The 26,142-nt window shown below is 39.7% G+C and overlaps 1 protein-coding gene across 1 annotated transcript in view; it reads left to right on the top strand.

The window, feature by feature from the left end:
• Window positions 1–26,142, top strand: part of fstl5 (follistatin-like 5) — a 256,580-nt gene that overhangs the window by 135,071 nt on the left and 95,367 nt on the right. Inside the window, exon 6 of the mRNA XM_078953833.1 lies at window positions 8,583–8,703. Coding sequence (XP_078809959.1) covers window positions 8,583–8,703 — 121 coding nt within the window. The remainder of the gene's footprint in view (window positions 1–8,582; window positions 8,704–26,142) is intronic.

Here is a 26,142-nt window from a genome sequence, read left to right on the forward strand (position 1 = left end):
GGGCCGCCGCGGGGCCCCCAGAGCCAGAGAGCAGGGAGGCATTCAGGGACATAGAGCGCAGCCCCGGCCCAACCAGGAGAGCAGCCCCCCCGTCGTGCCGGGAGAGCCCAACGCCGGGCCCCACCCGAGAAGGGTGCCCACAGCCCCAGACGAGCGCCTCATCACCACCCAGGAGTTCTTGGCATCCCCCCGCCCCAACCCCAGGTACGAGCGAGGACCCCCCAAGGGACACCCGCTCCGCGCACCAGCCAATCACCCACCCGGCCCATGGTTGGTCCAGGAAGGAGCAAGGCAGGAGCCAGCTGTCCCCGCCCAGGAGGAGGGCACCCGGAAGAAAAGGGGGCCCACCAGGGGTGTTGTAAACATAGCCCGACCAGGCTCGGCCACAGTGGGAAGTTTGGCGAGGCCCAGCATTCTGGTGCAAGGACCAGCACCCACACCACAGGGACACGGACACCCCCGACTCAGGTGTGATGTGATCCCCGGCTTCTGGCCTTGCCAGAAAGCTCAGGGATCCCTCTCCCTGCGAGGAGACATGACTGACGGGCCCAGGAAGCCAGCACCCAGGGGACACGGCCGCCGTTGCCAAGGGCCCAGTACCCCCTACCAGGGATTGGGTAGGGGACAGATGGTCCAAGGTCCCACCTTCCTTGCGAAGTGTGTGTGTGTTTATGTTGGAATGTATATTTTGAAGAGTGAAGGGTGTGTGTACTAAGTGGATGCAGTTAAAATTGGCGGGTAGGGCACTGAGGGGACATCTCCTGATTACTCACAGTGATGTCCCATCACCCTCCCCACCAAAGGGCCCTAAGTGTCTAAGGTGCGGTTAAAATTGGCGGGTAGGGCGCTAGGAGGACATCTGCTGCTTGCTGGAAGTGATGTCCAAGCACCCCCTCTACCAAGGGCCCTACATGTCTAAGGTGCAAATAAAACCGAAAGAGGGGGGCCCATTCCATACGGCAACCATGGGAGGGGGACCACTGACAAGTAGCTCCTCCCCCCAAGGTGCAACGCGGGCTAAACCCCCCACCCTCTCACCCTATCATGAGATTATATTACCTTTCTTTTTTTTAATACAAACTTTCTCCTGTTAGATTACTGTCAAAAATATGTCACAAGTTCACTGCCATATATATTTAGTCACCAAACATCATGTGTGAGCATGTGTACTGACTCCAACCTGAGACTGAAATTAAAGAAAAAATGTACGCTTCGGCAATGAGAACAACCAGGTACTGAGGAACAGTTTACATGGTTTTATTTTTTTAGCATTGCTTTATTAAAGTTATGTAAATGTGGCAGTGGCTCAGCCAGTTGAGCAGGGCGTCCAATGATCAAAGCGTCGCTGGTTCGATCCCCACTCCCCCCAGCCAACTGTCGTTGTTTTCCTTGGTGTAAGACACTTCACCCTCCTTGCCTCCAGTGTGGCTCCACTGGTGTGTGAATTGTCCATAAATGAATGTTCCGGTGATGAGGCCCCACTGGCAGCCACACCTCTGTCAGTCTGCCCCAGGGCAGCTGTGGCCACATCAGTAGTTACCATCACCAAATATGAATGAATGATGGACACATTGGAAGAACTTTGAGCGTCTGGAAAAGCGTAGATAAATGTAATCCATTATTTTTATTATTAAATGTAGGTCTTTAATATATAGATATTATATCGCCACTAACCTTCATGTTGAAGCAATGATGTCATAAGCAAGAGACAATGTGTTTTATTAACAACAATGCAATAGAATTAAACAATCACAACACAGGTGTAAAAAAAGAACAACTGCCAAATGCAAGAAAAAAGTTTTAGTAAAAGAAAGAAAGTTGGATATGCTGATCCTACTGATGTTTTCTTTTTTCTTTAACTGCTGCTGGTTGACTTGACTGCTAGTTGGCCTACTGTAGCTAAGAGTTGGCTTTCTTGTTTTTTTCTTATTTTGTTTCACCTTTCTCTTATTATCAAATCTTTTTTTGACAAACATGAACTTTGTTACACCTAAGTGGCATACCTGCTGCCTCTTTTTGGACCGTTTTCCACCACTTGTGGATCTGAAATGTTCCGCTGGAGCATTGTTTACACGATTAGCTGTTGTCACCTGGCAACAGCAAAATGCGTCCAGAGATCACTGTATTATAATGTTTTTCATTCAACATACGTTTCTTTTTGACAGCTACCTTATCCTTTGTGTTTGCCTCCCAAACTAAAGTTTTTCAAGGGAAGAGCCCTGAATCTTCATCTAATGTATTTAACAGTAGATGTAACATTTTTAATCAATGGATGAGACATTATATAACTTAACAGAGTTGGAGTTAGTGAAGACAATCTTATCATCGCTTTCTGTGTTAGTAAGGTTGATAGTGTAGATAGTTGTAAAATCAACTTTAACTCCAGTTACCCGGATGTGAAAACTTGATATTCAAATTTCTCAAGACATGTGTGTTTTTAAAACAACTTTCTCTAACATTTTGTCAGGGATAAACATAGGTAACTGTCTACTGCACATGAATAGAAATATGTTTCTACTGTATTCATGGTGTTGAGTATCATTAAAGCCATTTCCCTATGGTTGACTTGTCAGAGGACCATAAAAAATAACTGTAAATTGAACTGAAACGAAAAAGAAAACACATTTACCCTAAAAAATCCACTGATCCGCTGTGGCGACCCCTGAAGGGATATGCCAAAAGGTGAACAACAAAAACACTATGTTATTGAAGAATACTAATATTTCCATCCATCCACCCACGCACCCATCCACCCACCCACCCATCCATCCATCCATCCATCCATTCATCCATCTTCTTCTTCCCAGCGGAGACAAACACCAATTTACAAACTATAGACCTGTTTCTCTCCTTCCACAATTCTCAAAGATCTTAGAAAAATATTCAGTTTCCTTCCTCTTGTTAAAATAAAATATGTCCAACACAAGAGGCCCTCAGCTCTCATCTGTTTGCCTAGCTGTTGGACAGGACAAGTTGAAAAAAAAAAAAAAAAAAAAAAAAATCAGTGATAAATTAGTTAAATTTATTGATAAACATAACATTATTAATGAAAACCAAAATGAATTTAGAGAAAACAGATCAACCTCATTGGCTATTATTGATGCTGTGGAGGAAATCACAAATGCTCTGGAAAAAATCAATCATTACATCCTACTTAACAAGAATAGAAGTCCGTGGGATAAGAGGACTAGCACTAACTTGGGTCTAAAGCTATTTAACGGGAAGAACACAGTTTGTCAAGACTGATAAATTTACATGAGAAGCCAAAGAGATAAGTTGTGGTGTCTCACAAGGATCACTTCTGGGCCTGACGCTATTCATTATTTACATAAAAGATATATTCAACGTTTCAAAACTTTTAAAACTCATATATTCTATTCTACAGACAATCCTGGGGAATTTATCAATGAGGTGAACACAGAGTTAAATAAAATAAAATCATGGATGAATAAAAACAGATAATCTTTGAACCTAGATAAAACCAAAGATTGCCAATAATAAGCTCTGAATTCAAATAAATAATGCCTCAATTGAAAGTGTCACATAAATCAAGTTCTTATGGGTTGTTATCGATGACTAAGTTGAAAGCAACTCATCAGACACATACAAACTAAAGTTTAAAAATATTATTTCAAACATATATAAATCTTAACATATATTAGAATACAACAGTAGATTATAACTTAATTTTTTATCTGCTTTATTTTCTGTTTTTATTTTTATCTATGCCATTCATTACATTTCTGTAATGAATTTGATAAATCTGTGTATATTCTATATTGCTTTGACTACAAAGCTTGAAACAAATTAATTAATTAATTAAAAAAATACATCTCATCCGCTCTTCCGCGTGAGCTTCGAGTGTCCAATCTGCATGGGATGATCGGGGGTAACGCGTGGGTTCTCAGGTCGAGAAACAGGATCGTGACAACTGGCAGGTTTGGAGATGTCCGTACCGGAACTTTCCGGGAAACATGGCTTCAATCCAGATTGCGCTCTCGGAACCTGATATCTGAACGTAGGGCAGCAGCAGCTAACTCCTCGAATGAATTAGCCTCCGGCTGGGTACATAGATGGTCTTTGATAGGATCACTGAGAGATTGATAAAACACGCCCCGGAGTGCTGGATCAGTCCATCCAGCCTCTACCGCCAGAATGCGGAAATCGATGATGTGTTCGCTGACGGGGCGGTTACGTTGCCTGAGGGCTAGTAGTTTGCAGGCGGCTTCCTCCTGTTTCCGGGGTTGGTCAAAAACTAATCTGAATTCGTCAATGAAATGATCAAAAGACAGGTGAGTTATGGGGTTGGCTGCCAGAAAGGCCTGTGCCCATTGCTAGGCTTTGCTGCGTAATGAGTTTATGATCAGTGTGATCTTACTGTGGTCAGAGTAGTAGTGAAGTGGAGCTTGTTGGAAGAGAAGCTGACATTGGAGGAGGAAACCTCCACATGCCTCCACATCTCCGTGGAATGGTTCGGGCTGGAGGCGGAAATTCTCTGACAACATGACGGGAGCGGAAACAGGGATGCTGCCGGAAGCGGTGACAGGAACTGTGGGAATAGAAGCGGAGGCTTGACCAGTAATTTCCAATAATGTTTGCGACATACCGTCAAGGTGTCGGAAAAGTTCTTGTTGGGCTGAGGCGATTTGCGAGAGTCGGCTTGGCGTCCAAGGGTGATGATCCCTTGCTGACTTACACAAGATCACAATCACAAGAGTGGCTGGCTTGGTAAGTAGGTTTTAATGTCAAGATTGTTTTGGCTGTGAGATGATTCTTGGCGAGAGCGTGGCTCGTGGCGTGGCTGGAGGCAGAGCTGCGGCAGAGCGTCTCCGGAATTCGTCGTGGCAGCAGGTAAGCAACTGAGGACTTCCACACAGGTGACCTTCGTCGTGATGAATCCTGAGACAGGGAGGCATAGAGTTAGAATGAGACAAGGCGAGAGTACACAAGGCATGAGCAGGCAGACCAGGCGTAGGGGTAACGAACTGGCGTCGAATGAATGAGCTGGATCTCCTTAAGAGCAGACGGGTTGATGAGGGTGAAGTGGTCACAGCTGGTGGAGTCGGGAGCAGAGCAGAGGAGAGGGGGGCGGGGCTGACAGAGGCACCGTGACAGTGTCTCTGTTTTAAACTTTACCACTAAATGTTTTTTCTGATCAAATTATTCTTCATCATTTCTCTTCAACAGGATTTCTTTTCTTGCTTGATATTTATTTGCAACTTTTAATTACTTTCCTGGCTGCATGTATTCTTTTCAAAATGTAATTTCCAGGGTCATAACATGGAGAAAAGCTCTTTACTTCTTTCTTTCAAAATAAGGTCAAATTCTATTTTTCCTTAATTGAGTTCCATCTTTTTAACTATCATCGTTTTTGTCAAAATGATATTGCTTCTCACCAAATTAAAGGAATGTTTTTTTTTATTTATAAATGTTTGACATGCTTATCTAAAGGACAGTTCCCAGCAAGTTCTGGAGAAAGAAAACCCCTAAAATAAAGAAAAAAAGGATCAAATTTTAACACCCCTCCAATAATTTAAGAAATGATGTTTAATCCTAAAGGTTTTTGCTGACTAATCTCACTTCAATTTTAGACATGAGATTAATAAAATACACATTTATGGGGAATTTTTTTAAATCCTTTTTTGAGACTACATACTTTTTGTCTGAAGGTGGTTGTGCACCACAGAAGTTTCCCTCAGAAACATCACGAAGAAGAAGCCTTTCCACCACTTTAGATCCTTCACTTCAGTGCCTTTGAATGTCTGAGGACATGACAAAAGGTCAGGTGTGCTGATCCAGGTAAAATATTCAGCCTGAGTTTATGTAAAAAGCAACACCTCTAGCAGTCAAAAAACAGTGAGCCGACCACTTGAAATAATTCAAACCTTTTAAAAGATGCTGTGCAGAGAAATGTGCCTGTGTGAGTTATACTTAAACAGTTTTTTATCATCATAGATTAACTTGCCTGAGTCATGAGCTGGATACTCTTGAACGGTTTATGAACTGTTTTATTTCATTATTGATTGAAAATATATCTTCACTTGGTTTTCTTCAATTCTGGATAAAATTCAATTTGTGTTATTAGATACGTTGTAGATTTGCTAACATTATGAAACTAATAACCCTTGAAGATTGCAATGCAAATTTTAAAAATAGCGCTTTATGGTTGCAAAACACTGACCCTGGGTAGAAATTACTGCAACTACTGTGTATTATGTGGGAATTACTTGCAAGACTTCAGTGGAATTGCAGAAATGCACTGAATACTAAGGTGCTGCAGTGAAAATGTATTGCAGCTGCTAATTGTGAGAAACGTTCTGTTCGATTAATCAGCAAATGTTCCATTGGATGTTTCATTTAGGGTTGGATTTAAACAGGCAGAGGCTACAGTCTGCATGAATATTACACCTCGTTATCACATCAGCCTCACATAGTTTAACATGGATGCTGAACATGAACAGACTATTCTTCATCATACTCTCCTTAAAGAGGGATTGATATTGTCTTGGTTAAAGTTTATATCCTGGATTAAAAACACACAGAAACCTCATGAAGGCAAAAACAAAGACGAGAAACAACAACAGTGTTCCTACCTGTTATGTATACGAAGTGCTTCAGCAAAAACTTGATTGTTCCCACTACACAAGTAATGTAATGGGAATTACACAAGTAGACTTGTTTCAGAGAGTATTTGTGAAACATGAACACCAGGATATAACTGATGACCCCCCCATCCCACCCCAATAATTTTGTGCAAGTCAAAATAATGGAAGAGCACTCACCCAGAGGGCAGGACATGATGTATAAAGCTGTCCCTAGTGATCAATATTGTGACAGCCGATTTGGTATGATGGATGTTTTACTGGCAGTACGGCAATGTGCCGTGGAGCAGGATCATGTTTTAATCCGTCCATGAAAAACTGTCTGGAGCCTTTCAGTGTCCACTGTGACAAACGAAAGCTGCACAGCATTAGCCCAGTGTTAGCTGTGTGGTTTTGCATCAGTCTTTTGCAACACAGCTGGGATGGGCTCCTGCTGTGGTTAAACTTTATCTCTTTCCATTTTCACTGGGTTTAACTGGAGATTATTATGAATGAACTTGCAAGTATTACTAAACATGGTCCATGACGAGGTATCTGCTGATCTAATGTTTCAAAGGATTAACAGTTTTCCCTGTTTCTTTCCATCATGCTTGGGCCGCTTCTCAATTTCTGGCTGTTTCTGAGAATTCCACCTGTCCATCCATCCACAGGGTTGCCAGATCCTGTCCCCGCAACTGTTGGGTCCCCACTGTTGGGACCTCTTGGACCGGTCCCAACACACACACCGATTCACACCTAGAGAAAATTTAGAGTAATATAATAACCTGTGGAGCAATGTTTGGATGGTGGGAGGTAGCTGGACTGCCCAGAGAAAAAACCCAGACTTGCATGGGGAGAACATGCAAACTCCACACAGAAAAGTCCCAGGATTCAAACAAGGGCATTTTCACTGTGCAAATGCCTTCAAGTCATCAACTGGAACTACAAAAGAAGAAAAAGAAGCTCTAAACAGAGACAGAAAGAGAGGCCCTCAACTTAAAACTTTAACAAGGAATGTATACCTCATTTAAAGCTTTGGGTTACTTTTGTTCAATTCATATGCAGGAAATCCATTCAGGACCAAAAACACAGAAAAGCAATGGTTATTTTGGCAATTTTTACGCCGGATGCCCTTCCTGACGCAACCCTCTCTATTTATCCGGGCTTGGGACCGGCACAGAGGCAACTGGCTTGCAACCCCTGTGGCTAGATTCAAGTGCAGGCTTCAAATGCACAGAGGAAATGTCTCTTTCCTAAATTAGGGATTTTTGCATGAATTTTGTGATTTTGAAAGACATGTTTTTGCTAAGTTGACCAAAAGTAATATCTTTTTTTTTTAAATCAGGCACAAGAGAAACTACATAAGAACACACACACACACATGTTCGGGTTATCGACAGCAAAAGGAAGGTAGAAAAGCCCTATATAAGTATACGCCATTTACTATTTACCAGAATGTGGCTGTTGGAACATTTTACAGTATTGATTAAGCTAATTTCAGATAAGGGATCATTTTGTTGTTGCTAGAGTGTTTATAACTGCAAAATAACCCAAATTTGATTAGAACACTTTGCTAAAGCTTCTACAAATACAAACAAAAGAAAAACGTATTGAGAAAACATTCAGGAAATGTAACCCTAAACCTCACCTTGTTAATTCAATGCACAGGGCACTGATGTTAAAACTTTGGACATTTACCAGATCCCCTGTTCTGATCAGAATTGCTGACCATTCTTGGTCATGTGATGCTCCACATAAGGACCATAAAATGTTGTCTCATAACAAGATGAAATAAGCCGCACAAATAGCACCACGACTGCCATAGGTGACGGTTTCTTGTTAATTTCTCAATATTATAAACCTAAAGGTAGAATCGTTTTCATTTATTTTTACTGGACATGTGAAAAACTGATCATTGATTTTTGTCTTGAGTTTTCCTGCTGCTGTCAGAGCCTCCTGTGTGCAGCCCACTCAACCAAAGTTTCTCACACTTTCTTTAAGGTCATCAAACATGAAGGTTTGTCCTTGGATGTGTCTGACTGCACACTGTTTGACCTCCTGAAGTACAACGACGTCAATGACGACGAACATCTGACCAAAGAAGAATTTTACACGGCCTTTGGTGAGTGCAGAGGGGGCTTTCTGAAAAAACATACTACACAAAGAAACGCTCATACCTACAGTTTCTGTAGCTATGAGCCACTATGACCATTCTGTGTCTCGTGCAATTGTTGCTAATGGCTGCTGATGTGCTGTGTTACACACACTTTTGAATTCTGCATCATTTTCACCACTTCAGGTTGAGTCATTTGAAACTGATCAACAGGAACTACTGCTATGTTTTTGATTGTTTTTTGCATTTGAGCTGACAATTTTCTGAATTTTTAATGGCCAAGCAGAAGTGCAAGAAAACTGATGGTGAACTTGTAGCGATGCTGGGTTTGTTCCCAAAGTTTACGCACTGAGACCTCCATACTCTTGCCAACTGTGTGCTGTTTGTTTCCAAATATTTGATGTGTGGAAAAAGGAGAATAAATGAGCTCAGAAAGATGTTGGCACTAAAGGAAAGAGGTCGCAACAACTGTGAAACACCAGTTGAAACTAAATCCCCCAACATAATGAAAACAGGTGCTCTGCCATATCTGAGCCACACAAGCACTTGTGCACCAGTTTCCTCCCTTTGTTTCCCCCTTTGCTCTCTTTCATGCTGACATTTTCAGTCAGCTCAAATGTCTTTTGACAGAATATCCGCTGACATTTGGCTAGGTTGACACATTTAGCAGAGGGAGAGAATTCATAATCAACCCTTATCCCATCAAGCCCTCTGTATTTGAAGGTTTTCCGTTTTTAGGAAAAGAAGTCATGTCATGTGGGTGAACAGTATTTTGCTAGTCTTGGCTGCTGTTTGTGTGGGAGCAAACCCCTCAGGCAGGTCATAAAAGGAAAAACCTCTTCTCTGAGGAAAATTGAGCTTGCTAAAAAAGTTGAACTTCCACTTCCCTTTTAGATCTTCTTCAAACTCCTGGTTTATCTGCTGAGGGAAATGGGATGTGTACCAAAAGCTGCTCACCTCCTTTGTGTCAGTTTTACTTGCCTGACATTTTTATTCTTTTTTCTTTGCAGACAGGCTCTACTTACTGTTGTTTCTCAGCAACAATCTAATTATCCTGTTATACAAATTCAATCACAGCTTGGACCATTTCAGTGAAATTTTAATGGAAATTGTCTCTATATTTAAACAATGGCAGAGACAGATGAAAAATGCTCTGCACTTTTTTTGTTAACAGTTCAGATAGACATCTGATGATAACTTTTTCTGAAAGTCAAAGTCATTTCAAGTCTGTCCTCTATTGCATTACAATGATTGGCTTACAGCACTATATATATATAATATTAAAAAAAATGCCCCTCTCACCCTCTGCGGGTGGTTTCTCCTCCAAGCTCGGGTCCTCTACCAGAGGCCTGGGAGCTTGAGGGTCCTGCAGTATCTTAGCTGTTCCTAGCACTGTGCTTTTCTGGACTGAGAGGTCTGAGGTCTTTCCAGGTATCTGTTGTAGCCACTCCTCCAGCTTGGGGGTTACTGCCCCGAGTGCTCCAATTACCACAGGCACCACTGTCACCTTCACTTTCCAGTTCTTCTCTGAGTCCCTGGTATTTCTCCAGTTTCTCATGTTCCTTCTTCCTGATTTTCCCATCGCTTGGCACTGCCACATCCACCACAACGGCTTTCCTCTGTTCTTTATCCACCACTACAATGTCTGGTTGGTTGACTTTGGGGTTTCCAGTCCATATTCTGCACACATGTTCTGCACACATGTTCCTGTATATTATTCCAGCAACTTGATTGTGGCGCTCCATGTATGCTTTACCTGCCAGTATCTTACACCCTGCAGTTATGTGCTGGATTGTTTCAGGCGCCTCTTTGCACAGCCTACACCTTGGGTCTTGTCTGGTGTGGTAGATCTGAGCCTCTATCGTTCTGGTGCTCAGGGCTTGTTCCTGAGCTGCCAGGATTAGGGCTTCAGTCATATGAGAATCCCGTGAACATTTTATGTAAGCAGGAAATTAAAAAAGCCACCTTCTTGAGATAGTTTCAGTTTAAATGTTTTCAAAAAATCCAAGGAGACCATCATCCAGCAAATACAGTGGAAGCTTTTAGCTCCATTGGGTTTTTCAGTGCATTACAATCTGCATTGTGGCCCAGAGACATAACAGAGGTATGCCAGGTTTGTTATATAACACCATCTGGGAAGTCCTGTTAGAAAATCGCAAATACTTTTAGATATTACACTGGAGATGATTGGAGTGAGCCATCTGTCTAATGGCATCTATGGAGGGGTAGCTTCGCCCAATCAGATTAACAGAGTGAAGTCAATTTGAAAATCAAACTCTTGCCAACGTTGTAAAGAACAGAAGGTAAAGCCTTTTTTTCCCTTAAGAAAAAGCTTTGTTGTTGTGGTTGTCTACCTTTTTGTTCAGTGAATAAATACTTATAAGGTTTGTTGCAGCTGATGTTATAAGAATCAATGCAAACCTTTGAGTCCTGCTGCGTGTTAGGTGGCTGATTAGTCTGGACCCCTTTAGATTATCTACAGGGAAGTAGTCTGCAGCTCATGAAAGAAATCCATATAGTATTTATCTAGAAAAACGCCTTAATTCTGGTCCACAAATTAACTTTGATTTAAGGAAACAAAATCTCTTTAACAATTGCAGCGTTTTGTATTAGTGTAGCTTTTTTTCAGTCTGCCTGTGCGCCTAAACTACATTCTAGTTTAGGCGCACAGGCAGACTGAAACAAAGCTACACTAATTACTTTTCATTAAAAGAATGCTCACCAAGACAATCTTGCAACCTTAAACATGTTTATGCCATTGAGGTTTATAAAGAACCACCACTCAATCAGGTTTTATGTTCCTGATTTACATTTTTAATACTAGCGGTCTTTTCCACTTAAGCACAAAACAGCTATAGAATACAGAACACCTTCTGCTTTTATAAGTGTGACTGGATCACATTTTTTAAACACAACAATGTGTTTTTGATGACATGTCCTGCAGTATAAATGTGTGACCTCTGCCATTTGAAATTAAATGCATGGAGATTGAGTCACTTTTCGTTGACATAAACCTCACAAATTACAAACAATTAAAAGGTGAATCAGTAGAGTTTGTGTGTCTGCAATTAGATCACTAATTGGATCACAAACTACAGCAAAAGCGAAACAATCTCCCACATGTGTAGCAGCTTTCTCTCTGCTAAGAAGCAATCCCTGTGCACACCTTTCTAGAATATTCAAAGCATGCCGACATTGTTTGTCAGGACAGAAGATAAGGCTTTAATGTCCATGCATTATTCATTCCTCCACTGCAGAGACTGGAATGGGGTTGAGAATCAATTTGCTCCAGCTGGCTGTAAGAAAGCTGTCTGGTAGAAGTGATGTCTTTTAATTAGATGATGTTTCAGATATGAATGATGGCTGCCACACTGCTGATAGTGAGCACCATGTCGTTGTTGAATAATTTGTTGAATGATGGCTCGGTGCATCATGGGTAAACAGATAAGGTGCCATCAATCACTAGGTGTCATTCTCTTACCAAACACTAATCACAGGATACATAGGAGCATCCACTGTTGGATCTTAAAACTCTTAGATCTTAGACTGTTGGGTCTAACATAGTTTCAAGAGAATGAAAGGAGCATCAATGCTGGCTGTAGCTCAGCACTCAAATAGAATATGCTTCAATAGTGGAATAGAATGCATCTGACTTAAATGTTCTGTGCGTTAATTTTAACTTAACATGCCTTAAACAGTAGTTGCACAAGAACCTTATATACATATTTAATAGTAAGTAAATGCACAATTTATTTGTTATAAGATAAGGTTGTAACTCTTTACTGCATGGTACCATGTTATATTATTTGATATGAGGTAATTTGGACTGCACAGTGGTTTCGACTCCTGGCTGGGACCAAAAACATGCTTCAGGTCAATTGGTCAAATCAAATCCAATCAAATCAAATCAATTGGTTACTCTAAAGTGTCCCAAAGTGTGCATGTGTGTAGGGATGATTGTGTGTCAAACGACAAACTGGCAACCTGTCCAGGGCGTACCCCACCCTGGCCCAACAGTAGCTTTGACAGGGTCCAGTAACCTCATGACCCAAAAAGGGATTTAGCGGGTATTGAAAATGGATGTTAGGTAATGTGTATCTTCTTTAGTTGATTGTTGAAGCCAACAACAACATTTTATTTTTACTGAATTTTTTAAACCATTCACTTGGCCATTCATTCATCTATCCTTTCAGGGGTTTGGCTCCTTGTTCCTCTTTGGACCTGCTGGCTACCTGTCCACCACTCACTCTATCAAGTTCCTGCTTTGTAGTAGATCTTTGTGTCCTAGCCTTTGCATCAAGTGAAGCCCCTGTTAAGTTCTCACTTTTGAACACCTTGTTTGTTTGTTTTCGTAGACCAAGCCCCTGACTTTGACACACTTCCTTTTGCCCTTGTCTATCTCAACCAAACTTTTTTTTTTTTTTTGACCACTTATAAGTCTGAGTATCACTTGCTTGCCCATTTGCCAGGATTCCCAGACCTCCCAGTCCTTGGACCTTGCTTCTAATGTGACAGTGCCAGGCAAGGGAAGTGATCTCCCCAGTGTATTTTGGAAATGCAACAAGGGATATTTTCTTTGCACACTGTGGACCCCTTAGTACCAATTGAGCATGGTTCCAATGCCACAGCCGACCTGAGTATTGTTGCTGACCATGTCCATCCCTTTCTGACTACTGTACAGTGTACCATCTTCTGATTACTTCCAGCAGGATAAGGTGCCATGTCCTAAAGCTGGAATCCTCTCAGACTGGTTTTTTAAACATGACAATGAGTTCTCTGGACTAAAATGGTCTACACAGTCACCAGATCTCAACCCAATAGAGAACCTTTGGGATGTGGTGGAACAGGAGATTGTAATCATGGATGTGCAGCTGACAAATTTGCAGCAACTGTGTGATGCTGTCATGTCAATATGGACTAAACTCTCTGAGGAATGTTTCAAGGACCTTGTTAAATCTATGCCACCAAGGATTAAGGCAGTTCTGGAGGCAACAGGGGCTCCAACCCGGTACTGGCAAAGTGTACCTAATGAAGTAGCCAATAAGTGTAGATCAGGGATGGGAAACTCAAGGCCTCAAGGGCCATTGTCTCTGCAGGATTTCCAGATATTATTGCGCTACTCGTGACTGATTACCTGGTTTAATTCAATTCAATTCAATTCAATTTTATTTGTATAGCCCCCTTTAGGTGTGTCCAGCCAATTAGAAAATGCCAGAGCGTGGTATGCTGGAAAAAATGCACAAATGTGAACTTTGAGACCTGGAGTTGGGTAAAGTGCAAACTTTAAAAATCCAACTCAGCTTTCATTCTACACCAAGGACCAGAGCAGTTTCATGGATAACAGACTAAACTGGGGAGGCTCTAGAGATTATGTTTTTGAGAAGGGCAATATTTGCAGCAAGATGCAACTTATCTTCTATAGGCATAACTATGGTGAACGAGAGGTGCAAGACAAGATACAACAAATCCTGGTACATTAAGCACTAAAAACAATCTTGGTACACATAAACAAATACTGAAACACCACAACGAAAGCGGAGACACGGCTTCTAACAGAAAGGGACGTAATACAAAATCAATCGTGTATTTTTCGTGGATCATGGATTTTTTAAAGCTATTTATTACTGTTCTCTTTATGTGGACCTTAAAAATATATGAAACAGCTCATAAGCATTTTTTTATTGTATTACTACAATAAAAATTACAACAATGTTTAGCAAGGTAAAGTTTTTGTGTCATGTCTGGTAGTATTTCTGTTAGCAGCTGCTTACTTTCGTTAATATTTTCTCTATCTTCTGCTGTCGTGTTAAGCACTTGCCGGCCGCCAAGTGCCCTTAATACCGCGTGCCCTTAATACCGCCCCTTAATACTGTACCCTTAATACCGGAAGTGATGCAAAACCTTTTTCGCACCCAGATTTGCTTTTGTTCTGTGCTCTGTGATTAGTTCTGTGATTTGCTGTTGTGTTTCAGTATTTGTTCATTTGTACCGAGAGTTGTTGTTGTTGTGTCTTGAATGCAAAAGTGTCTTGCACTTCTCGGCCACCGTACATAACCTCCTTCAAATAAACTGAAAAAGGCTGGTTCTGCTCTTGGTTCTCTTGAGCCTCGAGAACGTTTTTTGTTCAAGAAGTTTTAGGATGAAATCCATCCTGATAAACTTTAATAATCCTTTTTGCTACACAGCAACTTGACAGCAAATTGTCCTCACTCAGAAGCTTTTTAACATCTGTGAAAACAAGATCCATGAAATGGTACGGCTTTTTATTTCCCCTTTGAGATGAATGAAGCGTCTTTGAATAGGGATCAATAGAGTCACTGTACAATGCAAAAAATGGAGAAATAATCTCGTGTTTCTGTTATTTTATCTACAACTAATCCAAACTAGTAAAGTTTACTTCCAAACAAGGAATTTTCACTGATGTGAAGAATGAAATGAACAATATATGGTCTGTGTTAATGTGTGTATGTTTTCCTTTTTGTGTTTAAGTTTCCACAAAGATCACATTTCATTATTCCTTAATAAACAACAACACTAAAGCTTTCCGAATGGACTTTTTAAATCTGACATATTATTGTAATATAACTATGAATCATTTTATTGAATTGAAAAATATTTCTAAAGATAAAAAAAGTAATTTCTTAATCCATGCTACTCCATCCATTGTCGCTTATAAGAAGTAATTAAGTGCACAAAGTTCTTCTATTAAATACTTTTCTCAAAAAAAAAAAAAAAGAATATAAAATACATGGATGTATTGTACGATGGAGTTTTAGGGTGAGTTTACAAAATATCCGGATTCTGAACCTTTTGGCGACTCAAATTCAAATTATTTTCAGTGGAGCCGGCTTTCCAGGGTTCGGTGTCAGTAAAGCGGACTTTCATCTGTGAAATAAGGAGCTCAGAGACACGTTTGGGTGTAGAGGACCGCTGCAGACTTTATTTTCCCTTTCATTCACACACCTAGAAGTTCATTTGTCACATTATGTCATGAACCTGTCATTCGAACACTAATGCGGACGTAAACAGTGTTACATACGCCAAATCGTAAATCAAACAAATGAGCTTCCAAGCATTTGGAACGTTATCAATAAACATTCAGCTCACCTGTTCAGTTGAGTTTAATCGGTCTGCTCTGCTGCTGCGTGGCGTTCACTTGCTGCTGCACTGGACGCTCATTTCGACTTTATTCTTGTAATTTTACTTTTTTTTTTTTTTTGGTGGCCCTAAAACTCTGTTGTACTTTACAGCACAGGACAAAAGATGTAAAAAAACATAAGACAAATTAAAAGAATTACTAAGAACCAAACTACCGTAGATAGAAATTACGAGGAAGTATTAGTAATATTACAAAAATAAAGTAGTAAACTCATAACTGTTAATGTACCTGAAAGTTCACTGGGTCGTTTCTAAGGTCAAGGACATGACATGCTCTAAGAAAGGTGACCCAATTTCAGAGAATTTACATCCAGTACCATTAAGAGAATGTCTTATTTTTTCCAGCTTAATAAAAGAAAGAGAGTCTTTTATCCACTTTGAGTGAGTGGGTGGGCGAAGATCTTTCCAGTGCATCAGGATAGTCCGACGGGCAAGTAGTGTCAGAAAGGCAATAAGGTCCTCTAACCAAGCAGGGAGGGCGAGATTTACGATTTATGAATGTTTCATTCATTGATGGGTGGTTTGCAGGTCTGCAGCCCATTGATGACGCCATCGGTGTCCCTGCAAGCAGCTGTCCACATGAATCCTTTCTTCCTCAATGAAACAAAGATCTCTGTGTCTGTGTGACGCTTCTGTCTGAGGAGAAGCACTTTCAGCCATATTCTTTTCAATTTTCTCATGCTAATAACATATTGGTTTTGAGCTGCTAAAGGGTTCAAAATTTATTAGTTTTTGAAACCTATCCGAAAATATGCACTGTGGGGCAAGAGGAAAGTAATTTCATCTGTGCTGTATGTCATGTGTATGCAGCATATTTGACAATAAAGCTGACTTTGACCTTTGACTTTGAAATAAAGCTTCACAAAATGCTCCATGTCCTACATTTTCAAACATGGCTCAGATAAGCGGACAAGTATTTTTACTCATGTTAATTTATCACTTTTTGGTAACTGTAAACTTTTGTCTTTTTTTTAATTTAAATGTCATAAATTTACACAGTTAAAACACATAAATTTACGACATTTAAAGTCATAAATTCAGTAAATATGCAACTTTATTCTCGCAATTTAACAGTTAAGCTTTGTTTCTCATGAATTCCCGACATTAAAGTCGCAAAAAAAAAACTTTTTTTTTGGTTTGTAAAGTGGTCCTAGTACAAAATCTCACCAACATTAAAACCTGTTTAGCTGAAAGTATGTTTTAATAATAAAATGGTCCTCAGGTGCATTATAAAAGCTTGGTCTGAGTCAGTGCAGTGTTGGGACAGAGACAGAGCGTTTGGGAGCCAGTTTTATTGCAAAATGTGCGTGAGGGACAACCAATAAGATGATCTAAGATCCTCAGAGATCTAATGTGGAGCCTGATCATAAAGAACTTTAAAAATGAGCTAAAATACAAAATAAGCTCAAACTTTCAAATGACTTCTACAGTAAACTGAACTTAGAGCCAGTGTTGCTAAAACTGAAACTGTACAATTTTTAATGAATGTTAGGAAGACTGATATTTTGCATCAGTTCACAGTACTTGCTTCATGTTTGTATTGTAGGTATTTCTGTTCTGAAACTCCATTGTTATAGACTTTTTAGCAAATTGATAACTTTTCTCTGCTGCCAATAATCTAAGGAAGCTGCTTCTCCTGTAGTTAAAGCCTTAGTATGTGAGAGACCTTTTGAGAAAATTAAAATAAGAAGAAATGATCATTTTCCGGAAAAATGTCGTCTGTCACACTGCTCCTCCACCCTGTGTGTACTGTAACACTTATAACACTCGTATACTGTAACACCAAGCATGCCACATGACATATCAACCTTATTAACTTATTAAAGAAATGGCTTTGGGCTGCAGCTCTGCATACCTGACATTAACACCTGCCGTTCATCTGCTGTCTGATGAAAGAACTCAGTCATCCAGGAAACCAAGATGTCTGTTTGACCACAGACAAAAATTTGTAATTCTTACAACTTGTTAGTTGTAAGAATTAGCAATATGACATTTTTAATCATTTTCAAATGAATTTGTGTGGGGCTCATGCTAATTAAGTTTGACAATACACCAAAGATCAGCCCAAAAATGCTCCTAAAATCTGTGTAACTTTGGCCTAATTTCAGTGACTGTGTCCACAGGAAAAGTACAGATAACAGCCTGTTTGTTTTTCTCTGAAGTTGCCTGGCAGTCTGAGCACAGCACAATTTAAATGTGGAGACTATTGAGAATGCATTTTTCATAGGATCCGCCAGGCTGCTGCAGAAAACTGTGAAAATGAATTTGCAAGTATTAAAATAAAAAACTCTCTTTGAATGTTCCCCTCAGGCAAACTTTTAGCTCCAGTTACGTCCCAAATGAATTGCCTTTCAGGCACACAAACATTATGCTCAAAAACACTTTATCTTTAACATTTAAACATTGTTGTGCTGGTTTACATAAAGTTGGTAGATTCTGTTAAACTTCTTTTAGTTTGTCACTAAACACTCTGAGGTTCTGGATTTTATCATATTTTGAAAGCCAGCCGCTGTTTTCATTATTGCATATCCATTATTTTTTGCTTTTTTTGAGTTAAGCTGCATGACATTAAAAAGCACATCATAATTGGCCTTTTCTAGTTTTTCCTTTATTTCTCTGCTGTGGTTTTATCCTTTTCCTATTCTTTCTCTTTAACATTTAAGAGAAGTCAAATATTCTTAAAGAAGTGGTGTTTTATCTCCATGTAGTGGAAGTTTTGCTTACAATATCCATCAGTTAAGAGTATAATTAGGCACAAGCATTTCATCCTCCAGGGAAGGGCTGCATCGATGAAGTTGAGTTTGCAGTCATTCGGCTTCCTTGGCAGAGCAAGAATTAATGGATGCTCAAGCTCTTACTTTTCAAAACCCCTGCAGAGTGCTCCATTCACAGACTTTAAAATGTGGTGTTGTAAAGGCTTCGCAGTTTATGGCTCATTCTTGTTATGCATGTTCAGACTGAGTTAGAGAAGTTTAGAAACATTCACATCTCTTCTTTGATGACTGATTCTCAAGTACAAGAAATGTTTCTTTTTTAAGCAGTTTCACTGCAAAAGCAAAAACTATTTTTGGTTTGGCACCATAGTGAGTTCCAGCACGGCTTTAAGCTGACAGAGAAGCTTCTAAGTCATCAAGTGGTAGTGTAGTTTCTCAGTTTCATATCTAAGATATCATTAAATCTGTTGCTAGATCAGTGTAAATTAGGAGTAAAGTAAAAGAAAACACTTAAGTATCCATCACCACAATTTTTAATATGTTTAAGACAATGAAAACTCATGTATGGTTTATGCCAGTGTAAACATGAATACCAGAATACCACTGAATACTTGAAACTAAAGAAACTTCAAAGCAAAATAAAAGTGGAGCTCACAGTCATGGAAGTGCTGTTTAAAGCAGCCCGTTGAGGAAGACTGAAATTTTATTTTTAAAAGAGAATGGTTTACAAGTGAGCATAAATGCATCTTTACTATATTATATCATAAAATATATAACAGAGAAATTGCCATTCTAGGAAGATATGGTATCATAATTTGGGTAAAAGCCCTAAAAACATGCAGTTTGGTTTAGTTCCTAATTTCATGTCTCTGCATTTCAACACAATTCATAATAGAAATTATTTCTCTCTGTTCAACACGTAACACATCAAGACAGGTAAAGAAAATAAGCCTGGATAGACTACATGTTGACATCCACTGACTGTAGCGGCTGATTCTCAGGAGACATCACTTAGATAAAGTTGGTTTAGCAGCTTGAAGCCGTTCGCCCTGTCATGCCGATAGAAAAAGCACACTTTTTTTTTACAAGTGTTCAGGCATGTTTGTCCATCAAAGCTCTCTAATTAAGCCTTTATTTTAATTAAGCTCTTAAAGTACATTGCTGTTCCAGTTTCCTCTGATGTTGTGTAAAGAAGTCATCAGAGGAAAACATTCAAAAACTTTGATAAAGGTAATTTAGGAGACCTAGTATAAACTTAAAGGAATAAAAACAAAACCAGTGCCTCCCATTGAATTCCCTGGGAGCACCTCCCCACAGGATAACCTGCTTTTTTTTTCTTATGACTGTCAACATAAGGAATGAAAGGGCTCCTAAACTCTGACTAAACTAGCAAACTTTGGTCCATCTGAAAAAGAGTTGATTCATTGACAGTAAATCCAGGTGCAGGTTAGTGTTGGGAAATGCAGACCAACGATCTATCCGACCAAACCCCGGACGTTACCCAGATGGATAAATAGACATGTCATTTATTGTGAGCATACGAATAAAATTATATTAAATAAAATACCAACTTTATTGGCACATTTCCTTCATTTCTTTATATTATTTTTTGTCTGTTTTTCTTTGTTAGAGCAGTTGGTTTACATTTTCCTGTCCATTCAGGATCCACACTACTGTTTTGGTGTCAAACCGCTCTTTATTGAAAAATCAATCACACGCAACACTATCTTTCACCTCTTGATGCGTGTTTAAAGCAAAAGTGACTGAAGCCGTATCAGCTCTTAAAAATGAACATTTGTTGTTTTTTTTACACAAAACATTGAGCCCACTTTCACTGGAATGTTAAAGACTCCCACTTCAAAATTAACAGATTAACTGTCTGGTTCTTGCATTTTTTGTTAATATGTGAAAAGCCTACTTTATGATGTAATCATTCATTTAAAAACTTGTAGTCAAATGGAGGCCATGGCCTTTTGGTGTAAGGTGGGGCATCTAATCAGTATCACAATTGCCTTATTCCAAACAGTGATGGGTCTGTTTTTGCTCCACCTTTGGGCCTAGTTTCAGAAAATCAGAGCTTTATTCTTGATTATATCCAATCAAGACAACTCCAGAGCTTTAAAAACTGGCTTCAAGTGACATTAATACAAACCAGTGTTTCGTGTGACCACAGGCTTCATCCTTCTGTTCCATGGCTCCAGCTTCTGGACTGTGTAACAGTGGAAACTGTGTTTGATCACAATTCTTACCTGGGATAAAACTCCATGTCAAATTACCAAGTAATCAACTTCACTATGGAAACCCTGCAAAAAAAGGAATAGATATATTCATAATAAGATATTCACACTACTTCATACCAGTGTCACCAACTCTGGATTCAGTTCAGGAAGTCCTCAGCTTTGCTCTCTGTCCACTGATGTTTTTTTTATTCCCAAAGTGCAGTGTGCCTCATTTTCTGTCAGGGTCAGCCTGAAAGAAGACTCGCTCCACATGTCACACCTGTTGTCATCTGTACGGTGGTGATGGTATGAACCACAGTCCTGCAGCCACTTGATGCACCATAGAAAAAGAAATGTGATGCTGCTCATGGTAACCAAGAAACTGGCACTTCTTCTACAGTGACTGCACAAGCTACACTCAAAAAACTTTGAATGAACATAAAATAAAATTATGGAAAGGATTTCCACCTGATTAGATAGCTTTACTTAAACAAAAATGAATCATATTGGTCCTACTTAATGTACCTATGTTGGGTCAACTTCATCTAATTAGGTCAACCTAATACATTTAAGTTGATTCAATTTAACTACTATGGTTGGACCCAACTTTAACTTGGCTGATCCAACTTAAATCAATCACTTCAATTGGTAACAAGTAATTGAATTAAATTAATTCAACTTAATTTGTTGTCTATCAAACTCCATTTAATATGTTGATCTAACTTACATTTTTTGTTATTTTCACTTTAATTTTGGTCATTTTTCTAAAGTTTCAGTCAACGGGCCTTTTAATCTCCATATCAAAGACATGCATGACCCACCAACGTCTCACATTACAAGGCAGGAACTCAAGTGATGTGACTTCTGTCTTTAATATTGGGACACACGGTGCTTTACCGCACAAGGGGGTTGCTCATCATCCTCTCCTAAACTCTAACTCATGGTGCGGAAAAAAATATACATAACAGTTTAAATTACTAGTTAAAAGAGAGTAAAACAGCTAGACAACAAAACACATGGACAAAAACTCACACTTAAACCCCATTCTGCCCAGGTAGGCAAAGAAAATGGTATCCCACAATTCCTTGCGCTGCCTTACGTTATGACATCATGACGCATTGACGGCTTCACACCAAAGTTACATCAACTTAATTAAATGAAGTTGATTGAAAGTAAAATAACTATGTCGGACAACTATGTGTTTTTCCTAAGTTGAATGAAATAAAAAAAAAAAAGATTTATTTTCACCAAACTAAATAATTAAGTTAGAACAATGTAAAAAAGTTCATCTTTCCAACTACAGCCCAAATACTCTTTTTTAGAGTGCTGTAAGTAATTTGAAAGATGTTGGTTCAACAAAATGAGACTATGGCCTCCTTAACTTCCCTAAGGTGGCAATCTCGCACATGGAAACTTGTAAAATGTGAAGAAGAAGACGGGCTCAACGTGGGCGGGGTCAAGATTCAGCAGTGTTCAGGCATTCTGCAAGATTGAGGGTTCCCCATGCAGGCCGCAGCCAGGTGTAGTTGAGGAATCTCGCATAATCTCGGGATATCGTGACGTTATCTACGGGTTTGATCCAATTTAATGGTTTCATGTCGGATCAACATTATTGAAATTAGTAACTATAGATTTGATTTTTTTTTATGTACAATCGACATGATTCATTCACGTATGATTTACAAACATAAAATTTTCTGGTTGAAATGACAAGTTACATTTTTGTAAAGTTTATTGGCTGGTTATTCTTCTTTATAAAGAACTACAGGACCTGATATAGACAGAAACTATGTGAGGGATGATATTTAAGAAAAATGACAAAGTCATTAAATCACAGCTTTCTTATTCTGCAGCTGTAACACTTCTAGATTTACCTTTTGTTGAAAGATGGATGATTCATTCTCCTTTAAGTTCCACAAGGTAGCTGTGATAAAATAAATCCAATTAGGCATCCTCTGAAAGCAGGCGTGCATACTAATGCTGGCTTTCCCTCAGGATCTTTCCCAACAGCTGCTATGAAAACGGCCTGATCAGCCTGAGGTAACACTTTCTCAAGGCTTGTTGGTTGCTGTTTTACAGGCATGCGCTGTCTGTGCAGGGAAACTTAAAAGGGGGGGGATCTAAAAATATTTAAGCATTTCAGGCACATTTTTTCCTGCTGGCTAAAGAAGCTAATATTCTGAGATATTTTTGTATTTCCTCTTTTGTATTTTAGTTTTTTGAGTTGAAAAAAATCTTCACAATGGTTTGACCCTCAGATAGATATTACCTTGTAAGTGTGTAGTACTTTAAAAAAAACATAAAAAAATACTAGAACAAAAATAGATGGATCTGCTCAGAAAACTGAAATGAAATCAAAAGTGTGCTATCTGGACATAAGCTTTGTCTCTTATGAAGCCTCAATTTGAAGACTTTTTGCTTTAAAAACTAGGAAATAGTAAACCATATTTATATATTTATAATTGTATTATAAATATACGATTGAAATACTTTCTTTAAATTCTTACCTTCTTTTATATTTTACATTGTATGCAACATTAACTAATTGTAATTTAAGTAATTTAAAAAAACAGCAGACTTTGAACAATTACATGCTGTGCTTTTTTATATTTGACCTTTGAGCTTTTAGAGTTTAAAGATATGAAAATATTGTAAAAAGACTTTTTACTTCACCTCCAGAATGGCCATGTCTGAAGGATTTTGCCCGCCTGTTCCGGTTTGGTGATGGTGAATGCTGGCGGCGCATTGAGGGGTGTGTCAGAGAGGAATGCAGAATTTGTGAAGGGAGACAGCAGGAGCATGTATCTGAGAAACAGGGTGATGGAGCATGATGGAGGACAGAGCAGGAGGGTTGGCTAAGCAACCTTGCTGCAATTTGTCTTCATGCAGCCGTTTCTTTTCAGCATCCTTTGGGCATACACTCGTTTCCTGACAAGCTTGTTGCTTCCAGTGCAAAAGGTGATTTAGCCTTCTCTGTCACTGAACAGCATTCTGTCTTGGGAGTAGTACGGAGTAAATCAAAAGTCTGGGCTTCACAGTTAATCACTAATTACAGCTTGGACGGGGGAGACTGATCTTTCCCGGGGGGCAAAGTCCCTCAGGCTTCAAATCAGTCCAGAAAAGAGAAGCAAATGCCACTTCCTCTGCTGATAAATCTCTCTCTCTCTCTCAGAGGAGGGGCCGAGCGCAGTCAGCTCCAGCGGCTCAGATTCGCATCTCTCAGAGGAGTTTCTCCTTCAGGTCGGATACGAGCTCTGATTTTCTTCTGCAGCCCCCCTGCCTCCCTCCCTTTAGCCAAGCTGCGACTGAGCCTGCCTGGCTGACTGTGTCCACACTGTCTGCTCTAAATTCTCAGTGTAACTTCAAACATTTCTATTCCCTCGGGGATCAGCAGCAAATCGAGTTTGTTGCTTGCAGTATCATCCAGAAGTATTAAGATACAAGGGGGCTGTAATTGAATGGTTAGGGAACATTTTTGAAGTAGATATTTGTCAGCATATCCACCCCCCACCTCAGCACCTAAAAGAGCACCAAGGACAGGAGAATGTCTTTTCTTCATTTTGCTCTACAGCACAGCACTTCATTTTCTTCTGTTTTTCATTGTTTGTTTCTTTTTGCTTTCCTTACTATAAGAGCTTCAATGCCATTGGGAATGTGTTGCTCTTTGACATCAGCTTTGTTAATTGGGTGTCTTTAATCTAAATGTGCTCCTCCACACATGTGGGGTGTCTCATGGCAGGAAGACTGATGGAGGTGCAGCTGCTGAGGACTGCATCTCATGAGCTTTCTGCCAGGGGTGGGGTATAGTCTGTGTGCTTGGGCTTGGTTTGGGTCACAGTGTCCTCTGTCTCTTTGGCTTCCCTTTTATTTTGTTTTTTCATCTCTGCACGAATGTGTAGCTCTATAGGAACAACCCCCCCCCCCCAAGGACTCCATGGCACTTTGGGGAGCTGTGGCTACTTGCTTTTCAGTTGCAGCTCCTGGGGTGGATTGTGATGACATTTTCCACTCCACCATTCTAGTAGCAGTGACACCCCTTTACACGCTCCCCCTTGATTCTTATGAATGTGTTGGGTAGTGCAAATACAGGTTGTAAACTGCAGAAATCAAAACTATGTTTACAAGAAAACAATTTTAAAAATGAAGGGGTGCGTTGGAGAGTATTCTGGGTAACATGTTTACATGTGTTTTAGCAGAGACTCTCATTTTTGTTTGTTTTTTATAATAATATGTGTGAAACATCATCAGTCTGTGATGTTGTCATGTTGCAGAGCTTTGAGTCAACACAGTTTGAGTCAACAGCTCTCATCCAAGCTGTAGAAATGTCTTCTTAATGGATCATTGCAATTCAATACATTTTCAGGTGGGGCCATGAAGAACATTAGCGCACAGATACATTCCAGATCATTCAGGAGATTTGGACAAAAGCGTGAAGGAATTACTAAATAAACTACTACTAATTACTAGTAAATTTCTGAGAGGTGAGACATCTTAACTCATAGACTTCTGCACTTATCAGAACATAAAGTTTGTACCTTTCTAAGCAGTGAGGCAAACGTCTAATGATGTTTTGTGCATAACTACAGATAAAAAAAAAATGATTTATGGCTCCTTAACACTAGAACGTCCGTAGGGCAGCCATTTGGCTTTTCTACCTACAATGTCCAAGGGACAGCCAAGTGGCTGGATTAGTTAAAATTTACATGCCCAAAGAGCAGCCTTCAACATAGTTTGCACATGAACAGCACAGCCATTAGGTTGTTCTTTTGGCATGCATAAAGAACAAGCCAAGTGGCTGCGCAAGTTTTCACTATTTCCCCTCACCTCTGTCACTTCTTGTAAGAGGTCACCACAGTTTGGTTTTTCTTTTTTGGCTGAGATTTATCGTTCATGCACAAAAGACACTTCTTTACCGACATAATACTGATATTGAAGCAAAGAAATCATGTGGTCAAAGTCATATCTTCAACCCACTACTTGTCTGCGCATACTTGGTACTGCCCCAAAATCTCCTTTCTGCATTTGCCACATGGTATACTTGTAGCAATCAACAAACCACACTCTGGCATTATTGTTCTTGCACTGACTATTCACCTGGCATATTGCCCGTTTCCCTTTGCCAGGTATGGGAACTAGTCACCAAACATGGTATTCCTTTTTCACCTTCTCAGCTCCCGCTTGGTTTTTTACTGATTCTGGAAGCTCCGAGTGAATTTTGCCTGGGTTGAAAGTTTGATGCAGTTGGCAACAACAAACCCACAAACATTGGAGATTGCAGGAAACCTGTCAGTCCCAACTTGTTCCATGCGTGTGCCCTTGACATCAAAGTGTAAATGCCGCATGATATCTTTGAAGCG

Source organism: Oryzias latipes, chromosome 10 (assembly GCF_053564925.1).
Source record: "Oryzias latipes strain Hd-rR chromosome 10, Olatipes_Hd-rR_3.1".
NCBI lineage: Eukaryota > Metazoa > Chordata > Actinopteri > Beloniformes > Adrianichthyidae > Oryzias > Oryzias latipes.